The sequence below is a fragment of the Periplaneta americana genome, chromosome 14 (assembly GCF_040183065.1).
Source record: "Periplaneta americana isolate PAMFEO1 chromosome 14, P.americana_PAMFEO1_priV1, whole genome shotgun sequence".
Lineage (NCBI taxonomy): Eukaryota > Metazoa > Arthropoda > Insecta > Blattodea > Blattidae > Periplaneta > Periplaneta americana.
This window is the reverse complement of record NC_091130.1, coordinates 39,584,885-39,606,883: the sequence shown is the minus strand read 5'-3', so window position 1 is coordinate 39,606,883 and position 21,999 is coordinate 39,584,885. Positions and strand designations below refer to the sequence as shown.

Genomic DNA, 21,999 nt, shown 5'->3' with positions numbered 1-21,999 from the left:
CAGCACTCACGATGACGTTGTATGGAATTTTATTGCATGATTGCTAATAGTTACAATAGCATGGTAGGCCTACTTAGTTTTAGGCTCTTTTCTATGTAGCTGTTGACTCTATAAATATCAAATGTTATAATTTGTTATTAGAAAAATCATTATTAAGCAGTTTTTTTAACAAATAATGTTTCTATTCTTCAGAAAGACAATTAGCAATATTAGGTATTAAAAATAGTTCACACGCAAGCTTAAAACACCGTATATTTAACTGCTTTTACCCTATTTTAATATTTATGTCTCTTTTTGTGTGTTAATGGGAAAAGAGTAGCATAGTAGAAGAATTAAATCGGCCTATATCATCACTAGGGCTCGGAAGTTGATGACCAAAATATCACAGAAAAATTATCTTTAAAACGACCTTAAATTTCTGATAATATGACATTATTAGTACATTATGCAACGAGCCTATAATGGTAGTAATTAAGACGCGAGTTTGTTTGTTTATGAAACGAGCGCAAGCCATTATAGGTAAGTGTCATACGACTTTTTATGCTCGACCATATTTCTAACTTGAAATTATTCATAAATATTCATGTTATGTTTATTAAGTGATCAGCGGAACTGACCTAAATTATGAGATGTGCGCAGACGCGAAAGTATTGATTTTTTCCGAGGAACAATAATGTCATTGACCTTGATATAATGTAGAGAATAACATGAACATTAATTTTTATATAACCTGGAAATTGATTTAGAATTGAAAAACGAGGTGACAAATTGAATTTATTTGAATATTATTTACAATTAACGCTAATTATTATAGTAACAGAACATAACCTTCTGCGACAGTATTGGATTTCCAGACTCCGTGACGTTTCCCTCGTCTTTCGATTGCATATCCGAGAATAATCGAAAACCTGAACTTTAATGAATAGGTGTACTTTAATGACATGCATTAAAGGACTGCTACCTAGTGTATAATTACTATATTTCGGCATGGTCGAGCATAAAATTTTTTAAGATGTTAGGTACAGCTTACAGCAGTAAAATTTTGGAAATATTCAACATTTTTTCTCCATTACTGTATCTTGTACAATAATGAAAATTGGTATATTTAAAACGTTGTCCTTCTGCTGTATGAAAAAAATATTTTACGATTAAAAAAAATACATTTTTTTTCAAAATTCAGTTCACTGTGCAGTGATGAAGCGTTTCCCACATAACTCAAAAAAACTATCCAACATTTTCTGGTGAAATCTTTTGTGTGTATTCATACATGTCATATCAACAATATGATGCAAGATTACTCCTCTACCTTTGATAGATTGTCTGATAAAAAAATTAATTCATTTACAAAAATGGTCAAATATAAGTATTTTTTCTAACACAAGATAAAAAAATATTATTTATTAAGGAATGTAATTGAAAGAGCATGATATTGTAAATACGAATTTCAGCAATTAAATAAAAGAGAGAGAACATAAAAAAGTTAACACGTTTATGAGTTATGAGGGAAACGCTTCATCACTGCACAGCGAACTGCCACCATATTTAATTTTGGAAAAAAAATAATATATATATATATATATAAGTATTTTTTTTTAAATCGTAAAAATATTTTTTCATATAGCAGAAAGACAGTGTTTTACACATACCAATTTTCATTACTGTACAAGATACAGTAATGGAAGAGGAAAATGTTAAATATTTCCAAAATTTTACCGCTCTAAGCTGTACCTAACCTCTTAAATGACCAAGATTTTAATAGTAAAATACAAACAAAATAGTATACTTCAATCTGTGTAAAGTACATTTTCACCAAACTCAGTCACTATTTGTCGCAAAAAAACTTTGTCTGCTTTTTATTTTTTACTTTCGGAATTTTTACGTTTTCACTTGAGTGATGCAATATGCTGACTGCGGGCACTGTGACTGCAGTATTTGTTCTGTTGCGTTGATTGGGGGGAAACACATAGCACATGTGATCACGAGTCGAGGCTGATGCAACCATAAGGAAAATTCTTGTGAAATGTAATTGAATTGCGTAAGAAATCTGCAATACGTTCTCTAAAATATGTAACGAAAAAAAAATCGTTCATAAGCAGACAAGAGCAAAGATGCAACAAAAAGTAGAATATTTCCTAAAACATGATCAATAGACAATAAAAGATCGAAAAATGCAGAACAAAAGTAGGCCTATATTGATTCGTGTTGAAGTGAAACGAGTTTTATTGTATCCTGTATTGACTGTGATGTCTCAGAAAAAAATGATGTTTCATTAACTTCTGAGCCCTAATCATCAACTGATATCTAGCGAAAATCCTAATTATTCAGTGCTTTATTGTTAACCTTTGATATTGGTTTATACAATAGGTACAGTTAATTGTATGCTTCATTTCTAAGAAATCTAAAAAAACTTATGAATTACAATTTTTGTACGTAATGCAAAGTGAGTGTTTACTTCTTCGGATATTTTATTACGTAATAAAAACTTATTCATTTACCTCATTTTATTCTAGCCAATAAATAAGCAAGGTACATGCCACATTTCAAAATTATGTTTTAAGAAAAACATGAAAACACTGAGATATTTTTTGCATTACGATATTATTTATATAACTTACTGTAACCTTTCACTTAAATCACCTAAACTTTCAGGAAATATGTGAGTCTTACTAGTTAAACTAGTTTTAAATATTTAATTAGACTTGTTTTAAGTTTTGCAGTTATTTCATTTCACAGTTTAGTATGGGACAGAAATGTAAGGAGATATCCAAAGTGTCGGTTGTTTCTATGAATATTGTATAAAAAGTTTTAATTTTCAAAAAATCTGAGACCAAATCGAATAGCCAGTGAATATGTTTTCGAAATTTAAGAAAATGGCTGGAAAAGTTAAAAACTTTCAGCAATTTCGTGAAATTTTATCAAACACAACAAGTGATATTTAAAATGCAAGATGATTTAAAGAACTGTCTTGAATCTTATGCAGTAAACGAAGTATATTGTTCCGTTATTTTATATTTAAAATAGCAGTTTCATTTTCTACTTTGAGAAGAATATGTTAAAAATTCAACATAAGTTTCAGAGTACAAAGAAAGCTAGAAAAGTCCGCATAAAATACATATCAAAATATTTTATTTGACGAAGTAAAATTAAAGAAGACGATTTGCTCTGTTGTCACTTTTAGTAAGATTGATGTGAATTTAGAAGAAATTGTTCATAATTTTAGATCTCTTGATAATGTTCTGCAAAAGTCTGCATAAAGAATACTTGATAACATTTCCGAACTTCTTCACATATTGGCGATACAACTCAAACAAAATTGATGTAATTTCAATGTGAATTGAAGTGTTTCATTTTAATCGTCCATGAAAAGTATTTTGACTATTTTCTAAACTTTAAATTATCAGAATATCATTCAGCTGGACTTTGTCCGGCGAATAAAATAAAATAAACAGAATTTTGAATCTAGCTTCGTCTTCCGAGGGGAAAATGTAACATGGACGAGAGTAATATCTTCTTTGGACTCGTTGCTATCTCTGCTTTACTGATAGGCAAATGAGGAAAGAATGAGATGAATCATAAGGGAATATTTTTAAGATAACGACGTGGTAATGACAATGAAAATAGAACTGTGGTTTGAAAATGTAAAGTATATGACGTATATTCTAGCAGAAACCAAGATGAATTAGAAGCAAACAAGCCTCATATATTGAAGTGGAAATGAACTGCTTCTTTCATCTGTAATTTCGACTAAAATATAACTCTTCAATTTTATTTTGCTTCATAGCTAGCTTAAAGCTCTGTAATATTCGCCTTCTGATATCAGCCGCTAGTCAGGGAAGTAGAATTCAACAGTATTAAAAATCCGAACATATTAGGATGTTCCTCTCATTCTTTTTCTTTTACTTGAAGGCAAGGCAATTCAGTATCGAAATATCTGTTTTATATTCTTTAAGTTTTTTCACTAACGAAGAGAAATGTCTCTCTAAAACCTCTTCTCAATTACTCATCATCTCTTGTTCTTCTTACATTTTAAATTACTTCTACGTGCTTGTTAAATCTTAGTATGATATCCATCAAACGTATTATAAAAACAAATTTTTCAACTATGTGATGCACAATTTCTACTTTTGGCTCAAGTTCACTAACATACTGCATATGACAGTAATACAGTCTTTATTGTGTCTCTCCACTGACTGTAACTTCACGAAAGCCCATAGTGTCACAAAACTTATTACAAAATTATATTTGCCGAATGAAATCTTTATTTATTTATTTACTTACTTATTTGTTTGTTTGTTTATTTACTTGTTTGTTTGTTTATTTACTTATTTATTTATTTATTTATTTATTTATTTATTTATTTATTTATTTATTTATTTATTTATTTATTTATTTATTTATTTATTTATTTACTTATTTGCTTATTTACTTACGTACTTACTTTTTTATTTATTTATTTATTCATTCATTGATTCATTTATTTAATTATTAATTTATTTATTCATTCATTCATTTATTTATTTATTTATTTATTTATTTATTTATTTACTTATTTATTTACTTATTTATTTATTTACTTATTTATTTATTTATTTACTTATTTATTTATTTACTTATTTATTTATTTATTTATTTATTTATTTATTTATTTATTTATTTATTTATTTATTTATTTATTTATTTATTTATTTATTTATTTATTTATTTATTTTGCTAATAATTGTAACATAAAATACAATAAAAACATAAAAAACTTTAGCTCACCCCTGAAAGAGTAGAACTCGGGCTCAGGGGCGGATTCCTGAATTTAAATTGAGAAGTATATAATACAATTTGTCTTATGACTACTACGCAATAAGACTATATAAATTTAAATTTACAATTGTTCAATGTTTATAAAACCCATACATAACTTTTTTAATTTAATACTAGAACTATTAGAATTGACAAGATTAGGATATTTAAATAGAAATTTGTTATATATTCTTGGGCCTAAATTACTACTATGATTAAATACTGTAGCAGTGTTGCATTTTGGTTCAAAGAATCTTAAAGAATTCATACTTTTTGTTTCATAACTATGAGAATAAAATTCAAAATTATTTCGATTTTTAAGTATGAATTTTTTTAATATAATATAATAAATGTGTCTTACTTTAAGAACATTAAAGTCAAGAAACAACTTTTGAGATGGAAAATTAATAGGTTTATGAAGACATATTTCGAATTAATAATAGCCTAACTCTTCTTTTATTAAGTTACTACTACCTAAATGCACATTAGATATCGCGTCACACATAAAGGATGGTCCACAATAAACCAGGAACAACCAGAATGGGAACAGAAAGCAGAGAACGTGAACGTAAAGATTTTTGATTCACAATAAACCGAGAACAGAAACGGCTATGCATATCGATATGTATGTCAATAACGATTTGTAAAGTCGATATTACGTATTCTGATTTTATTTCTGTATAACTCACCAATAGCGTTCTCTCACGAGTACAAGCCAGGCAACATGAACCAACTTCAAAATTTATGGCATGAAATATTTAAGAATTCACGTGCATCAGTCTGGTCACATATACAAGTAGCGTATATTGAAAGTGATTATAGCCTACTAAATTTCTGGGTTAGTTACAAGCAATCGCTGAAGAAGAAATTGTCACGGCCTCCTTGCTACAAAATATACGACGACCAAGTAGGTTTTTGATGACAACAGGGCGAATCTAGCAGACTGTGATCGGAAACGAGAACGGCAAAGTTAAAATTTGACCAAATCTCACGTTCTGTTTCCCGGACTCCGGCAAGCTTCTCGTTAATTGTGAATGCTCATATTTAAATATATGTATTTTAACAATTTTTCCCTTCCCTTCTCGTTCTCGTTCTCGTTGTCGTTTGCGTTCCCTGTTTATTGTGGACCGGCCTTAATGAATCCACCATATTCTCTCAAATTCGTAGAGTCGTTCATTAAATGTATCTCAGTAAGGAATTCTGAAAACTCATTCCGTTTAAAATTATGAAAATTAAACAATAAAACTATTTAAAATTATAGCAACGAAATTGAGAACAGAATTCTTTCCATTTTGAGATTATATGTACCTTTAATTCTGTACTTATTTTTATGATTGAAACGTAAAAAGCCAGAAGGTAGAAAGAATTTAATGAAAAGCCTTAGATTGAGGTTATGTTGACAAAGAATCTCTATATTGCAATACTTAATCAATCTATGATGTTTTCCATTCATTTAATCGAAGTTACATCCATAATAACCTCATTATAAAATGTTGTTACATTATTTTTCTACGATAATTGCAAATGAGATGGGAAAAGTAATGACTACTTTCTTAGCTCACAATTAAGTAAAAATGGACAATATAATTGAACTCTAACTCACCGCAATTGACATGTCAACATAACTATTCTCAATTTTATTCATTATTTCAGTGCCGTAATATTATTTGCATTCTTTAGTTCGTTACAAGATATATTGTTCAACAATTTCTCAGAACTTCAAAATTACGAAAATGAGTTGCGTACAAAATCACCAATGGAGCGAAACACAAATACAGATACATCAATAGGGACTTCTGTAAGCCTAAGCATGTAAATTACAAACATTGTAATAGCGCCAACAGAATATTATACTTTGTGCGCAATCTTCTCCATGCTGTGTAACTATGTCTTACCCTCTTCAGAAACTCTTCTGTGGTTTCTTTAGCTAGATATTTATTCTTCCTGCTTCAGCGGGTGTTTCTTCATATAGACAGTAGTGATTATTAATTGGACAAGGTAACGGACGGAGAGAGCACAAAAAAATATTACACAAGTCTTGATAAAGTTTCTGATGAGATATGTTCACTATCTATACTTCATTCCATAATGTCTGACAGGAGATGTAAACACCGACAGGGAAGTATAATTGGTATTCAACTAATGGCAGAGTTGGCGAGGGTAGAACACTTCCAATCGCCCAACTTCAATGGAATGAGACCTCTGCCATTGGTTGAAAAGCAATTATACTTCTCTCCTTCTCTGCCGACAATGTTTGCATCTCCTGTCAGACATTATTGAACGAAGTATACGTAGTTTTAATTCACGGTAAAGTATTGGATTCTAATTATCTCAATAATGTTATCAGTTCTAAATTATTAAGTAACAAGTTTGTAGAACAAAATAAAGTTATATTTTCATTTTCTTATTATGTGATTACAGATAGCTTTATTGTGTTAGTGAATTGAACTTTAGATTTTGAAAAAGTATTATATTAGTAATTTTTAACGTGAGTTTTAAAAGTAAATTAATGATGAGAATATTATTTTTAAAATTCTCGCAACATTTAATAGCCTAGTTATTTTCCCTCTCACAAATAAAGTTACACAACTTTTAACACTGTATCACGTCGGAATATGTATGGTAAGACTTTCCTGTGTTAAATTTCAACGTACCTCGTTTACATGTTTCGACCTATTTACGGGTCATCTTCAGAACTGGTCGTTGTTGGTCTTGGCGACACACAAAAACACACCCAACGAAATTCTCAACACACAACTCAACTTCAAAACACACACACTCTTTGACTCTACACTATACCACAGGAAACAGAACAAGTGGCGCCAAGATCAACAACGACCAGTTCTGAAGATGACCCATAAATAGGTCGAAACATGTAAACAAGATACGTTGAAATTCAACACAGGAAAGTCTTACCATACATATTCCGAAATAAAGTTATATTATCAAAATAAGCAATAAAACGTGTAATTACATATTATATTAAGTTGTACATGTAGATAAACTAGCTTGCTTACATATACAAATGTATAAAATGCAATATAGGGTGATTAAAAAAGGACTTTACGAATTTAAAAGCTTATGAAAATTTATTGAGAAGACTTGCATAATTGGTTTTAATGTCATTTGATAGCAGAGCATATCAAGTTTTAGTTCTGTAGTATAGAATTCTATAGCCACTAGCGCTAGTGGCGTTCATTTCAAAATGGCTGCTTTCAAAGATGCAGAGAGTGCTCGCTGTATGTTTTGATATGAAGAAACAAAATCTGTGATAAGAGTTCAACGTAATTTTCGTACTCAGTAAGGCAAGGATCCTCTCAGCAGGCCAAAAATTTATTCTTGGCACAGAACTTTTGTTATGAGTGCTTGTTCTGCTAGCCATACCAAATCTCCAGGACGCCCATGCAGTTGCTGATGCAGTCATAGAACAAGTGATAGCTTTGTTCTGTTCCCAGATTTGACACTCTTGATTTTTTCCATTGGGGGTTGGTTAAGGACCGGGTGTTTGTACCTCCTTTACCTGCCAATCTCGCTGAGCTTAGGAACCGAATCAACACTGCAGTTTCAGAAGTGACACAGGACATGCTGCGTCGAGTTTGGGAAGAAATTAACTTCTGGTGGGATATTTGTCTTATGATCAATGTAGTGACATTGAACCACATGGAATGTTTATGTGTAAAATTGATGTGCTCTGCTATCAAATCACATTAAAACCAACAATGTAAGTCTTTTCAATAATTTTTCGTGAGCTTTCAAAGTTATAAAAACTTTATTGAATCACCCTGTATATCCATGCATACATGTGTTGAAAAGTATCCACAGGTACATACACAACATACATGTCCACATAAATATGCATAACGCATTAGCGCATATACAAGGTGGGACAAAAGTCGCTTTCCCCAAACACTTCCTTACATTTAATTACATTCAAGTTACATTTGTCTACACATTCCTTTACAGATTTTGTTAAAAATGGAGGCCCTGTTTCTCGATACACAATTCACAACGTTTAGACACTGATTTACAGATGGCAGAACATAATTCACGATTTTAATCGATTTTCACGAATGACTGTTCGATCATCTGTCGCAACTGATGCAGATCCTGCGGTTTCCGAGCAAAAACATAGTTTTTCAGGATGCCCCACAGCAAAAAACCATATGGCGCCAGGTCACATGATCTGGGTGGCCATTCTGTTGTGCCACGACGGCCAATCCATTCATGGAATTGCTGGTTCAACAAGTCCCTTACTCCCACACAAAAATGAGGTGGTACTCCATCCTATTGCCATATTCACAGCATTTCAGCCAGTGATCTCTATACTAAACTGGAGGCACCACCGCAATGTTCTTTCTTGTCTGAAAGCATGACTGTTGGTGAGGGTATTGCTCTTTCTTTCTAGCTAATGTGTTTCAATGGGTATTTCATGAGGTTCTTGTTATACATGCGCAGTAAGCAATAAAAATAATTGTGACGGTGTCGTGTATAGTTCCTGGGGTAGCTCAGTCGGAAGAGCGTTCGCGCTCTAAGCGAAGGGTCCCGGGATCGATACCCGGCCCCGGAACAATTTTTCCTAGAAATTATTAAAACCTGCTTTACAGGGAGCTACTACCTGAAAGCCAGATTTGTATAATACATTCGTTACTGGAGGTACGTTAACAGAAAGTCACAATTTAAGTCACCACAAGTACTTGTGTGCATTCATAGTTGAGTTCTGGCGTCTTGTCAGCTCATTTGAGTTGTGTGGATAAAAAGGAAAAATTGTGACGGTGTCGTGTATAGTTCCTGGGGTAGCTCAGTCGGAAAAGCGTTCGCGCGCTAAGCGAAGGGTCCCGGGATCGATACCCGGCCCCAGAACAATTTTTCCTTGAAATTATTCAAACCTGCTTTACAGGGAGCTACTACCTGAAAGCCAGATTTGTATAATAAAAATACCGTTATTGTGTACGATAGCATTCACTGCAAGAGACACAAGGACAACACTATGTTAGAAAGAGATAGCAATACGCTTAGGCGCTCAGCATTCGCGTCACGCTTTTAAAGCATTGAGTTGTGTCTCCTGTTTAGTATAGAGCTCACTGATTTCGGCAAAACGAGGGCTGTTTTCAAGATATGACATCGGAAAAATAGTTGACGCACGAAGTAAACACTTACTACACCAGCTATTCGTTTATTCAAATTATGACTTCTGTCTAATATGCGTACAAGAATGAAACCTAAGAACGAATATTGGGGAAAGCGACTTTTGACCCAGCTTGTACATACGTACGTAAATATAAATAGATGATAGTAATGGAATAAACGTTAAAAACAACTTCGAAGAATAAATTTTAAGAATCACAATTCTTATTTTAGAACTTTCTCATTCCGTTGCTTTGTTCCTTTTATATATTAGCCTGTATCATTCTTCTCAAAACTTACGAGACAGTTTCTGAACTTCTTCCACTCTCTGTAATAAAATTGAGAACTTGAATTCAACTTGTATGATGAATTCTGTCTGTCTGTACTGTGATCGTCTGTGCTGTGTCTCCCCTCCCCAGTAAGTCGGAGCAAGAATGTTAGTTCCATGTGAATGAATAGTGCCCAATATAAAACAATGTGGTAATCAGTACAGAAGCTCTTGAATAATTCTGAAGGAATGAAAAGTATTAAAATTGAAGAGATTGTATTCTAGTAATTACCCGGTATAATACGTAATAAATAACAACAATATCTCACTATAGTATTTCATACAATTAATTTTATTCCCGATTATTTCTTATTTTAAAAGCAGATCAAATACTCCTGCTCTTTCAACTGTAACTATTTATAACTTCAAATAGAGAATCTTCCAAACTTGACGTTTTCTCATCATTATTTCATATAACTTATTGTAAGAAATTAATACACGTATCATTTTAAATTACTTTTATAAAGTTTCTTCATTAACTGATATCATAACTCTTCTGGTAACTCTTCAAATTCATGGGAATTATTATACATCTTGATCTTTATTATACAATTTTTAACACTATATCACTTCCGATGTAGTTTATTGCTTTCGCGTGTTAAATATTAGGTACGGTACCTTCTTGACTAGCAGTCAACTACATATTCCGAATATTTATTATTTAAAATTACTTAATAAATTATAAATATTAATTTCCAATAATTTTTTTACATTACAGATTGCAAAATAGCTTTTTAAACTATTATTTCCCCTTACAAAAAATGATGTTCAACATACAATGTTACATTAAAATCTATATCATCATTCTAATAGCTTAAATGTTTCTCTCTACGAGTCATTTCTCACGTCCATTGCTTCATGTGAAGAGAGGAACAAATTTTTCGTGTTCGAAAGCTAAAATGTCTAAAATGATCTATTACACTGACTACATAAATTTTACATATTTTTATTTATTATATTTGGTTTATTTTATGACGCTCTATCAACTCCTATGGTTTATCTAAAGGTGATAATACCAGCGAAATGAGTCCAGGATCCAGGACCGAAAGTTACTCAATATTTTTCTTGGCAAAACTGCGGAAAAAACCTCAAACTGATAGCTCTTCCCAACCAGGACTTATTACTTTCCACAGTAGTTAACAATCAGTATAATATGTTAATTTAATTTAATGATGATTGAAAATATTTACATTTCAAATTATCTACTATATTAAAAAATTCGCAATTTAGTGCGTGGCGTCACATGAAGCTGAATGAAGCAATTCTCATGACAGTTGTGATTCATAACATTCTTGCTCTGAATTACAAGAAGTTTAACTTTGCTGATATGTCTTTGTTTCTGTGTGGTTTTGCTTCTAGCAATTCTATTGTGTCCCCACAGTAATTATCTAATTCAACTAGAGATTAACTAACACATTATTGATCTAACAAGCTCAAGTTTCCAGTATAGTAACCTGCCCATATTTCCTAAATCTGAACTATCAAATTTAGATATTTTAACACTGAATAAAACTATTGAAGTAATGTGTACTTCAAAATACTTCCCTTGCAGACAGTTCCTATTATTGAATTAAATTTAGTGTTCACTTGACACCTAGAAGGGGTATCTGAATTCTAGGGATATGAAATGTTAAGTTCTATACTCTTCAATGATTTACAGCTTAAGAAAATTGTGACCAATAAATTTTTCCAATGTTATATTAAGGGTTCAGAACCATAGTGGGCCAAGCGCCATTTACTAAAACAGTAGAAAACAAGGGTTAAAATGAAGTTATTACCATAATTCAATGGAAACATATAGCAAGTAATATAAAGTGTACACTTTAAAACTAAATGATATGTAAATTTGCATTAAACTATGGTATTCACTTAACTTTAACCCTTGCTTTCTCCGTTTTTAATAAATGGCGCTTGGCCCACTATGGCTCTGAACCCTTCATATCTTTCACTACGAAGGAATAATTACTCTTTCTCATACCATTGTGTAAATTCAATTCTGCACTCTACGGTAATGTCAGAAATTACGTTTAAGCCAACTCTGAAAATATAGGTTTCCTTAAATAAAGATAATGTTTCTTTTTTAGTATTAATATTCATTGTCTTTTAAAATAAAATATTATTTCATAAAATATAAGTTATCATATCCTTCTGTGTGTTTATTACAAATCAAAACAAGAGTCTAAATTTTGTAAGCAAGTATAAATTTAACGAATATTTGCAATATAGGCATAAATATGTTGCATTAAGTACGTTATCTATAGGGGAGAGTCGGGTAGTATCGGACAGTGAGTTTCTTTCATCTACCACCATATGGTAGTACCTGAATGACATGGTTACGTTTCTCTATGCGACATCACAGAAACGTAACCATGTCAATCGGGTACTATCATCGTGTGGTAGATGAAAGAAACTCACTGCCCGATATTACCCGATGTCCGATACTACCCGACTCTCCCCTATATAAAGTAATGTCTGAAATGGATAATAACTCATCATAATAATTAATTCAGTTATTCACTCTGTGCTTGAAATGATAGCAAATGAAATCAAACTGTAAATTTCTGTTAAGATTTCCAGCTGGGATAAATCCAATTCAGTAGCTTTTGAATTAAATAAAGTTGTGATCTCAATAGATTTTACTTTGCATTAAGGAGCATTCACTCTTACAAAAAAAATCTTGTTAGCAGTCTCTTCCTTTTATTTACATGAAATTTTTAGCCCTGTATTTGAGTTTTTATTTGCATGAAATTTTTAGCCCTGTATTTGAGTAAACAAACATTTACACTTAAATGAAATCAGAATTAAACAACAACAAACACTATCAAAATTTAAAATACCAATAAACTAATGTGAAAAAATTAATTTACAAATATTACAGCAAAGTAATAACGATCTATGCAGAATAAAATTCTGAATTGTATTACAATTACTGTAATTAATATAAATGTTTTATGACAGACGATTACATATAATTGGTCAAGTAATAGAATTAATTAAGGCTATGGATCGGTGAAAATAACGAAAAAACTATTAATAAATGGAAATTTCGTTTTTAACTCTAAAAAGTAAAACGATAAAATATTATGTTTTATTTAACGACGCTCGCAACTGCCGAGGTTATGTCAGCGTCGCCGGTCTGCCGGAATTTTGTCCCGCAGGAGTTCTTTTACATGCCAGTAAATCTACTGACATGAGCCTGTCACATTTAGGCGCACAAATGCCATCGACCTGGGTCAGGATCGAACCAGCAACCTCGGGCACAGAAGACTAGCACTCTACCGACTGCGCCACCCAGACCGACTAGTAAAATAATGTTTCAGTTTTCTACATCTGTGCTTATTTTGGCCCTATGACAATTTAAAGCCCCTCAGGGCGAATTCAAAGGAACCAGCGCATATGTGGAGCTGCAGTCATTTAAACTGATACTCAGCTGTCATTTGAAAGACTTTGTTCTTCATTCTAATTAATTTTACTTATCGTTTCAGTTCATATTTCGCCCTGTTATGTAGGAGAAAAATGTGTGTGGTAGACCTGTATAGGAAGGAAGGATATCGATAGTATATATCATACACGTACTGTACTTCGATAAGCGTTTTCTCGATTTTCCTATTTTCGACATTTTGTAACATTCAGAATGTTCTAATGAATGCAATTTTTCTTCAACCTCAGTGAAATTTTGCACAGAAATTCACAAACTCATGTGAAGTAAACTGACACATGTTTTCTTCTGCTATTGAAAGTATTCAAATCACCATGTGTTGAGGATGATGTAATAAGATTTTAAAAATTGAAAAATTGACAATTAAAAGGGTAAATAGAAATATAGCTTTAAGGTAGTAGCTCTCTGTAAAGCAGGTTTGAATAATTTCAAGGACAAATTGTTCCGGGATCGATACCCGGCCCCGAAACAATTTTTTTCTTGAAATTATTCAAACCTGCTTTACAGGGAGCATCTACCTGAAAGCCAGATTTGCATAATACATTTGTTACTGTAGGTACGTTAACAGAAAGCCACAATTTAAGTCACACGAAATTTGGCTACACTCAAAGTTGGGTTCTGGCGTCTTTTCAGCCTATTTGAGTTGTGTGGATATAAAGGAAAAATTATGACGGTGTAGTGTATAGTTCCTGGGTAGCTCATGTGGAAGCGCATTCATGCGCTAAGTAAAAGGGTAAATATTTTTTTCTCAAGAATTAATTGGAAAAATGAAAAGTACGTTTCATATTTTACACATATATTGTCAGATATAAATTAAATATAAATTTAAAGAAAAGTGATGTAAACTTTGAAAACTGGGACAATTATAATTCATTATTTAAAAAACAACAAAAATTAATTATAAGTAAAGTAATTGAAATATCAAAATTAAAATTTGTCCACATTATAAGAAATATGTGGTAAAAGTTTCAGATTAATTGGTGTACAAATTTAGAAGTTAGAAATTTCACAGATCCATAGCAAATTACAACAATAGGTTGAATCATGAGAATTAACTAATTGTATAAATTTTAAATCTAGTTTTAAATTACATATGTTTCAGTTGTATTATTTGTAGTTAATACAAAATCTTCACTTATTTTTTTAATGTGAACTGTCTGAAGGGAATGTTTCACGATTAGACCTGGAACGAAAATAACTGCAAATTCGTATTACATAATTTATATTTTCTCCAAATTTCCCAATGTTCAGCCTTGCAAATAAAATACTTCACTGTAGTTTTGATTGTAATTCAATACGAAGTATAAATAGAACGTGTTCCTTATGCTGCCCCTTGCATACAGTGAGCATATTCTGAAGTTGTTTGAGCCATAACCTCCTTCAGGACGCGGTCTTACTACGTATCGAACATATATTGTAATACTTCAGCAGTGCTCGCACTTTTATGTCTCTACTTATTTCTGCTTGCCAATATTTTATTGCTTTACTCCTTTTTCTCTCAATCTCTCTTTGTAGGACAGCAACAAAAAAGTCGACAAGAAATTCGAGAAACTTGATGATTTGCCTAGTGAGTTCGAATGTTGCTTTTGCACCTCGAAGGTAGTATTGCGTTTCTCTACCCTTATTATATATTATTATAATATTTTAATACTCTTTATAACTAGAAGTAGAACAGTAGATGAATAACTTTAAAATGTACACCGTGTTTCACTCAACGGTTGCGTTAACCTGTATGTTTCAAAATGACTCCTTCCTGTTACAAGAATATGATATTGATTTGCTTGGTCAATTCTTTATCATATTCTTTCGTATTATGTACAGCGGTAACAGTTAATCATAATGGACAACTAATACTTAATTTGACACTAACCTTTTGATTCGAAACAGAAGAGTTCATTGTCGTGCATATTTCGATTCCAAGTTAAAGATCTACCTCGGTTAAGTTCAAGGAATATGATTATACGAGGGATTAATACTATATTTTAATAATTGATTTAATGCCCTTGCAAACTTATAATCACCAATTTCTCTGTAAATAAGATAATTTTAGTTTTTATGAACAAACGACTGCTTCAACATAAAATAAATTTGACGATATTCTGTAACATTTTAATAGCATCATTTTTAGTAATGATAAACAATATACACCGCTTTCATTTCGAAACTTTTCAGTCTAAATAACTAATTATTTAAATTGAATTCAGTTTAAACAAAAAAACACTTAAATTTAGATATTGAAGGCAAGTCTGAGATTAGGGAAAACGCGGAAATTCTAGTTGAAGCAAGTAAAGCGATAGGGTTGGAAGTAAATCCCGAAAAGACTAAGTATATGATTATGTCTCGTGACCAGAATATTGTACGAAATATAAAAATTGGAGATTTATCTTTCGAAGAGGTGGAAAAATTCAAATATCTTGGAGCAACAGTAACAAATATAAATGATACTCGGGAGGAAATTAAACGCAGAATAAATATGGGAAATGCGTGTTATTATTCGGTTGAGAAGCTTTTGTCATCTAGTCTTCTGTCAAAAAATCTGAAAGTTAGAATTTATAAAACAGTTATATTACCGGTTGTTCTATATGGTTGTGAAACTTGGACTCTCACTTTGAGAGAGGAACAGAGATTAAGGGTGTTTGAGAATAAGGTTCTTAGGGAAATATTTGTGGCTAAGAGGGATGAAGTTACAGGAGAATGGAGAAAGTTACACAACGCAGAGCTGCACGCATTGTATTCTTCTTCTGACATAATTAGGAACATAAAATCCAGACGTTTGAGATGGGCAGGACATGTAGCACGTATGGGCGAATCCAGAAATGTATATAGAGTGTTAGTTGGGAGGCCGGAGGGAAAAAGTCCTTTGGGGAGGCCGAGACGTAGGTGGGAAGATAGTATTAAAATGGATTTGAGGGAGGTGGGATATGATGGTAGAGACTGGACTAATCTTGCTCAGGATAGGGACCATTGGCGGGCTTATGTGAGGGCGGCAATGAACCTCCGGGTTCCTTAAAAGCCAGTAAGTAAGTAAGTAAGTAAGTAAGTAAGTAAGTAAATAAATAAGAAGGGAAGTCTGAAACCAGACTTAATATTGCATTTTAGATTTCACCCTCCACACCCAGCCACCCCCACTTTGAAACTTCAAATGGCATCCCTATATTTTTATACGTAAATATGAAAGAGCATTCAATTGTTTATACACCTCATTCATTTGTTTTCTGTCGTCGCCCGGCATCATGTATTTTTGTTATTATCAGTTGATTGTAGGATTAAAACAGCTTATTTTGTGTAACTTCCTGAATTTAATAAATAAGGATGATTTATGTTCTCTCTTAAAGGGTATACACCATTTTAAAATAATTTCATACACAAACACAACTATTACATGAAATGCTCAATAAGTTTTTGTAGCTTTATTCTCTTCAGCTCTAATCAACAATAACAACAATCCAGGTTGCTAGACGACGATAGAAAACAAATGTTGGGGAAATAAATTAATTAGGTGTATAGATAATTGAATACTCTTTCATATTTAAGTACAAAAATATACGGGTGTCATTCGAAATTTTAAATTGGGAGGCTGAGGGCTGAGGGTGAAATCTAGACTGCAATTAAGCCTGTTTCAGACTTCCCCTCAATATCTAAATTGACGTGTTTTTTGTTTAAATTGAATTAAATTTATAATTAGATATTTAGACTGGGAAGTTTTGAAATGAAAGCCCTGTATATGCGATGTGTGTTGCTAATTGTTGTCACTGTGAATGTTAATTGAAAACCTCTTGTTTATCCCTAATAAATAGGTTTATTTTTAAAAGTAATTATTTTATACATCTTTATAACACAGGATTTATTTAAACAGTATTGAATTTTAGTAATTTCCTTTAAATTGTTCTAAATTATATTCGTGTGTATACATATTTTCTTATGTAATGCATGATGAAAGTAGGAAAAAAAGAAAAAGAAAATTATCTTTCAATATTTTAAGGGGGAGGCACACCATTGGCCTGCAAACATTTAGTCAAATTCATTTTTATATCTGTTACTATAAAAATTAAATGAACAAAATTTTTCATGCTTAATATACATACACTGCACTTTATAAAACACTATTCAGAATATTAAAGTAGCTTGGCTTGCTCTTTGGTGCAAGGGACCTGTCTCAAGATTTTGTACCAATTTCTTTCATCGTTTCCATATCGATCTTTTGGAACTTCAAGATATAGCCATTAATGTTTTAAGACATTCCTTGTTAATTGTAAATAACCATCTGTACAATTCTATATATGAAAAATGAATTATTCATGTCGAGGATAGCTGCCCCTCAAAAATAACTTAAAATAAAATCAAATAGAAATAAAATTTAAATTTAAAATAGAATATTGTCGATCTACAATTAATTTAGGTGCTGTTACCACTCGGTACCCCTTTTTTCAAGGGCAGCTATCCTTTTTGGATTCTTCTCTCAACAATATCAAATTTGTATACTTTTTACAACCGTAAATCATTTACATAATAAAATATACAATTAAATAAATATCCATATTATTCCTTTACTGAGTGTTTTCAAGACCTACATCAACAACTTAGTCAAGGATCTTTTACGCATTCCTTCAAGAAATATTTTTTTCTCAATTTTTACCTTCAATATTAAATTTTCTAAAAATTTTGATTAAGAAAAAAGTATTTCCTGAAGGAATACACAAAAGATCCTAGATTGTATTGTTGATCTGGGTTTTTAAAACATTGTAGTAAAATAATCATGCAGATATTAATTAATTGTATATTTTATTATGTAAATGCTTTCCGTTGTAAAAAAATTATTCAAATTTAATATTATTTTTACAGGTAATTTAATATTCTGGATAGTGTTTTATAGAGTGTAATGTATGCATATTAAGCATGAAAAGTTTTGTTCATTTAGCTTTTATAGTAGCTGAGATATAAAAAAAAATGAATTTCACTGAATTTTTGCAGGCCAATTGGTGAAACTCCCACCTTAACAGCAAAGTTAACATAAAAAGAATACATTTTATAGAAAAAGAAGATACGTATTCTAAAAGAGTAATTTAGAAAATTTATTCCTATATAATTCTTTAAGCACAAATCAAATTTTGATAAAAGTAACAAACGTAATTTTAAATGATTTGTTTTCATAAAAATTATGCTATAATTTTCGACATATCATATCGATTTGTTCAAATATATTCCTAAAATTGACACAAAATTATTACTATGCCCATGTTTACTTTTTCATTTTAAATAAAAATAACCTGAACGTTTATAGCATAATTGTCTAATAATTTTAAAACGAGAAACAATATTGAACGTAAGCTTAATAAAACGTTTAAAAAATATCCAACAAAGTAAAGGTTGTGTGTTGCTCTTGATTTTTAATATAAACTGTATAGTTTTCATTTATAAAAATGTACGCCTTCGTTTTAATAATATAAAATTAAAGAAACTAATATATGAACGTCATTTTGAAATATATAGGATATGCATGGAAAGGATATCATAAGATGAAATCGTAATTGAAAGTAATTGTTCCGGAAAAACTATTTACTTCTATACTAATTTAGAATGTATTTGTTTATAATAAATATAGTATTATGACTTAGATTAAAATTAATGATTAAAAACCATCGTTATTTCCATTATTAAACTTTGTTCAGATACTCGTTAATGAAGAGTGTTGCGTGAAACACAATGTGTGAAAAAATTAGAGGGTATGGTGAATTACATAGATAGTAGCAACGACATTGTATAGATGTAGTTCTCAGGAAAACTTCGTCTAAGTTAGCGTAGTAGCATTATTTTCACAAAAATTAAATATTTTAATTTTCTTAGGTTATTATAGCGGTGAAATATATATCAACCATACCTAATTTAAGTGCATAATTTTTAATTAGATCTTCCAGATTTAGTGCTATTTGTTCCAGTTAAGAGCTAATCTACCCACAACTTAATATTTATTTTTTACTGTCTCTGTCTTCGTTAAAATTAATATGAAAGAAGTTTTAAAAGATAAAATGTACACATTGTCTTCATAAAAATATGTGTTGAAGGAAGGTAATGATATGAAGTATGTAGTTAAATTGTATAGTATAATGATTCTAATGATAATGATTTGGAAATGATAAGAGTAATTATTTGATTGAATGAAAATAAATACAGTAGTTAATATTAATAGAGCTTAATTTTAATAGGTGATGTATAAATTTCTATATTACATTTAACTTTAAATAATACTCAATATTTGAATGATATCATATTTCACCACCAAAACCTATTTTGTTGATTATTAAATAGATATTTCGGTGAAAAACTGAAATTGTAGAATTTAGTTTAGGACAAAATAATATCCTGAGTTTATGAGACTATCTAATGTGGCAATATTATTAATGATACTTCACATGTACTTTCCTTTCCAGTGTTGACAGATTGCATGTGCATAATTTCGCCGCATGGAATGTTATGCATGACTTGCATGTTTCTAATATCTTTACACTGAATTTCTAACCTATATTTTGTACACGATCTTCAGTCTACTTTATCCACGCCTAACTCCTTGCCCATTTTTCTGCACAGATCTGAAGCAAGGCCTGTTTCACCAGCGCACCACATGTACTAACCTATAAGAATCGTAAAATGGTTCAGTACATATCGAATGAAATATAAAATGGTCACGAACTATATGACACCCTTCTAATTGATTTTTTAATCAAACGTAAGCTGCAGAAAAGTAGAGTTCTCATATCCAAACGAAAATCGATAGATTTTGTGACTAGAATTACATTAATATACTGTTTTCCAGTAATATTTCTACACATTTATAGATATAAATATTAATGAAAATTCGAAAAACAGTTTCTCGAAAATTTATATCTCTATTATAAGTAAGAAAACAAGTTACAACAATCATAAAATGTAGATTTCTTTACAGTTATTTTTCTATAAAAGGCTGTTACATAACATTAATTTTGATTTTGCAATTCATTTTGAATAATTTTCAGAAAAGTCTATGATATTATAATACGAGATATTTATTTTCAGTCAATGACTTTACTTTCTGTATGTGTAAGGTACAAATCCTTATATTACATAATTTAATACTGTATTAACGTTTTCATGCCTACATCATCAGATACAACATTTTATGCAGCAATATCATCTCTAATAAGTACATATGTCTCTACAATCAAAATACAATATACATTAATGAGCATAAAACATAATAAAAACAACATAATTTAGGACATCAATATATATATATCTTTTCTTGTGTAAATATACCCTTACTGTCAATTGATTAAAAAAACGCGTGTGATTAAACTGCATGTACATATATAAAATTGCAGGTCTTCACTAATAAAATAATAAAACTGAAATCTATATGATATATTATGTGAAGAGATGCTTACAGTCCTTGATTTATACTATCTGATTTGTGTGTGCCCATGTTCTTCTTTTCTCGTTACTGTAAGCATCTCTTCACATAATATACAAAGTGTTTCAAAAATACAGGGCATAATTTGAGGTATGTATTTCCCACATGTAGACAATCAAAATAGTTCATTACAACATGTGTCCGGAAATACTTTATTTCCGAGTTATGGCCTTCACAACATTGAAATTCCCCGGAACGTTTTTCTTTCCGCAGGTCGTTGCCGTCAAATGGAAACATTAAGAGGGCACTCTGACAGTTCATTCCGAGGCGAAGGTTACATTCAGTGTTGTGTAGGCGTTAGACTGTGCGACATGTATTCAAACCAAACAGACTTACGGGGCAGGCGTACACAAACTTCCTGGAAAACACCATACCTCATGTTTTAGAAGACACTCCACTGATCAATCGTCAACACATTCACTTCTTGCATTATGGCGCTCCTGCACACTTCAGTCGTACGGCTCCGATACTTGGATCGAAGGTTTCCTGATCGATCGATAGGTAGACGTGGCCCAATTACTTGGCCTCCACGCTCACCTGATATGAACCCTCTCGATTTCTACTTGTGGAGCCATTTAAAATCATTGGTTTATTCGTCTCCGGTGCCTGATTTGGAATCCCTTCGGAATCGAATTGTGGCACGTTCTGAGGACATACGCAATACTCCTGAGTTTGGGATCGTGTTCGCAGGTCAATGAGAATCGATGTGAGGTCTGTATTCAAGCAGAAGGTGGACATTTTGAACATCTTCTGTAATGACAACGACCTGCGGAAAGAAAAACGTTCCGGTGAATTTCAATGTTGTGAAGGCCATAACTCGGAAATGAAGCATTTCCGGACACATGTTTTTGTAATGAACTATTTTGATTGTCT

General features: G+C 31.3%; 1 protein-coding gene and 1 non-coding gene across 5 annotated transcripts in view; both read left to right on the top strand.

Moving 5' to 3' along the window:
* Positions 1–21,999, top strand: part of Shab (Shaker cognate b) — a 560,996-nt gene that overhangs the window by 431,529 nt on the left and 107,468 nt on the right. For 3 of the 4 annotated variants that reach the window (XM_069845212.1, XM_069845209.1, XM_069845210.1), the window contains exon 5: positions 15,198–15,281. The exons of the other annotated variant lie outside the window; for it this stretch is intronic. In XM_069845212.1, the coding sequence (XP_069701313.1) occupies positions 15,198–15,281 (84 nt within the window). The remainder of the gene's footprint in view (positions 1–15,197; positions 15,282–21,999) is intronic. 4 annotated transcript variants of the gene reach the window in all.
* On the top strand, positions 9,285–9,358 carry TRNAR-UCU (transfer RNA arginine (anticodon UCU)). Its single transcript has one exon. It is a non-coding gene; the product is annotated as a tRNA-Arg (tRNA).